At 31.7% G+C, this 2,035-nt stretch overlaps 1 protein-coding gene across 1 annotated transcript in view; it reads right to left on the bottom strand.

Moving 5' to 3' along the window:
- TRMT11 (tRNA methyltransferase 11 homolog) overlaps window positions 1-2,035 on the bottom strand; it is a 51,904-nt gene that overhangs the window by 39,061 nt on the left and 10,808 nt on the right. The window contains exon 3 of the mRNA XM_006926196.3: window positions 1,628-1,701. Coding sequence (XP_006926258.2) covers window positions 1,628-1,701 — 74 coding nt within the window. The remainder of the gene's footprint in view (window positions 1-1,627; window positions 1,702-2,035) is intronic.

The following is a 2,035-nucleotide window of genomic DNA, read 5'->3' as shown; positions in this document are numbered from 1 at the left end:
CAACATATGCTTATATTAACATCACCCAGTAAAGAAGAGACTGCAGAAGTTCTTAAGCAGCATTACAATTGAGAGGGAAAACGTCTATGAAAAAAGAATGGAAAGCAGCATCCTTAAAATATAAGTCATGTCAAGGAGGAAAGATTGTGAATGATTTTTTTTTCTATTCCCAAACTTCTCTAATAGACTGATAAACTATCAAATACAAAATACAAAGCTCGTAAGTTCACAATCTTACATGTGCACAATTTCAAATTTTAAAATGAGTACCAATATAAGTCTAGGGGAGGGAGGGAGCAATTGGGAGGATCTTTTATGAACTGTACATCTAACCAATATACTGTATACTTGAAACTAATTTAAATAAATTTTTTTTAAAAAGTACATGAGAAAAAAATATATATAAGCTTGAAATTCAGCTAAATTCTAACTCTATACTTCTCATCAATGGAAGACAGCCCTTTTTTCAATGAAGGAACAGATACAAATTATGGCAAAACTGCATTAAAGTTTATAAATAAGCAAATACTGGAAATAAACCTAAATTACTTTCCAAAACCACAAATTTTTTCCCAATACGCTTTTTATTCAATTACCTCTAGAAACAGCTATAAATAATAACGCAAATAAAAATTTAAGATTCAAATCCAAGATTCTATTAACAAGTATATTACAACTGATCTAATGAAAAAAATGAATTCAACTTACCTTTCCATAAGTTTCCTGACTATTGATGAACTGACCTCCAAAAAGTGAAAGCAAAGACTTTATTTCCTATATTGAAAATATTATAGAGAGAATACATTTTAACACTGGGAACTCAAAGTCTATTAAAAGATATAGGTATAATACAATTAAAAGCTAAAGAGTGGGTTAATGATCTACCTAAGGCATTTAAATTTCAACACCAGACAAATTACAACTTGGATTCTGAAAAACTTTTAGTCACAAATTTAAGTAATTTCTGAGAAATTTTATAAAAAAAAAAAGGAAGAAATGAAATGAAAAAAAGAGCAGATGCCAATGATAAAATCTAGAAAACACTCAAGTAGTATAAACAATGAACAACATCATTACATTAATCTCTACCAAGATATGATCATCAGATTCCTCTAACAAATAAAACAGTAAAACATATTTCAAGGCAGTCCTCAGTTTTTGTCATCTTACACTTCACTGATCTGCTCATCCAACTAAAACCACTGTACACTTGAAATAATTTTAGTAACCAATGTCACCCCAATAAGTTTAATAAAAAAATAAGAAAAACACTTTTAGATTGTCAATATTTTGGTTATAATTAAATGTGGCATTTATCCTATATAATAACATCGCATTTACATATTATACCATAGTCCTGCTTAATATAAAAATTTTTAAAAATTATTCCAAAATAAGTGTTTCTGCATTTCACCACTGAGATTTTGCTCACCCTCACGTTTAGCAGGTAACTCTCCTCTGTTCCCCGACCCCATCCAGTGGCAAATGCAGGTAACTGCAAGCTACACTGAGCTCCCCTCAACAATGAACCCCTTATACTTTGTGCTCATATAGCAAAAAGTAGGACAGAGTAGTATGAGAAGTATGGGATACACTCATGCAGGAGAACATCATAAGTTTCTCTTACTTGGCACACACAGTCCGTTTCATTAAGTTTCTTGCAATATCTTCAGAGGGAATACTAAGAATCCAAAAAGGAGACTGAAAGATATAACAATATACAACTTACTTCTAAGTGGTTTTATGATCTCCTATGCTTTATTCAAGACAATAAGGAGAGATTCCTATTTGTTACTTTTATGTAAGTAAGAATACATGCTCTGACTCAAATCAAAATTAAAATTGTTCTAGGACAAACAGAGACACATGGATAATAGGCTAGTGGTTACCAGAGGGTAGGGGGCAGGAGGGAGGTAGATGGGGTAAAAGGGGTCAAATATGTGGTGACAGAAAGAAATCTAACTATAGGAGGTGAACACACAATGCAATATGTGTGTGTGTGTGTGTGTGTGTGTGTGTGTGTGTGTATATATAT

Source organism: Pteropus alecto, unplaced genomic scaffold (genome assembly GCF_000325575.1).
Source record: "Pteropus alecto unplaced genomic scaffold, ASM32557v1 scaffold79, whole genome shotgun sequence".
NCBI classification, from domain to species: Eukaryota; Metazoa; Chordata; class Mammalia; order Chiroptera; family Pteropodidae; genus Pteropus; species Pteropus alecto.
Note: the sequence above shows the minus strand (reverse complement) of the source record. Positions and strands in the feature narration are given on the sequence as shown.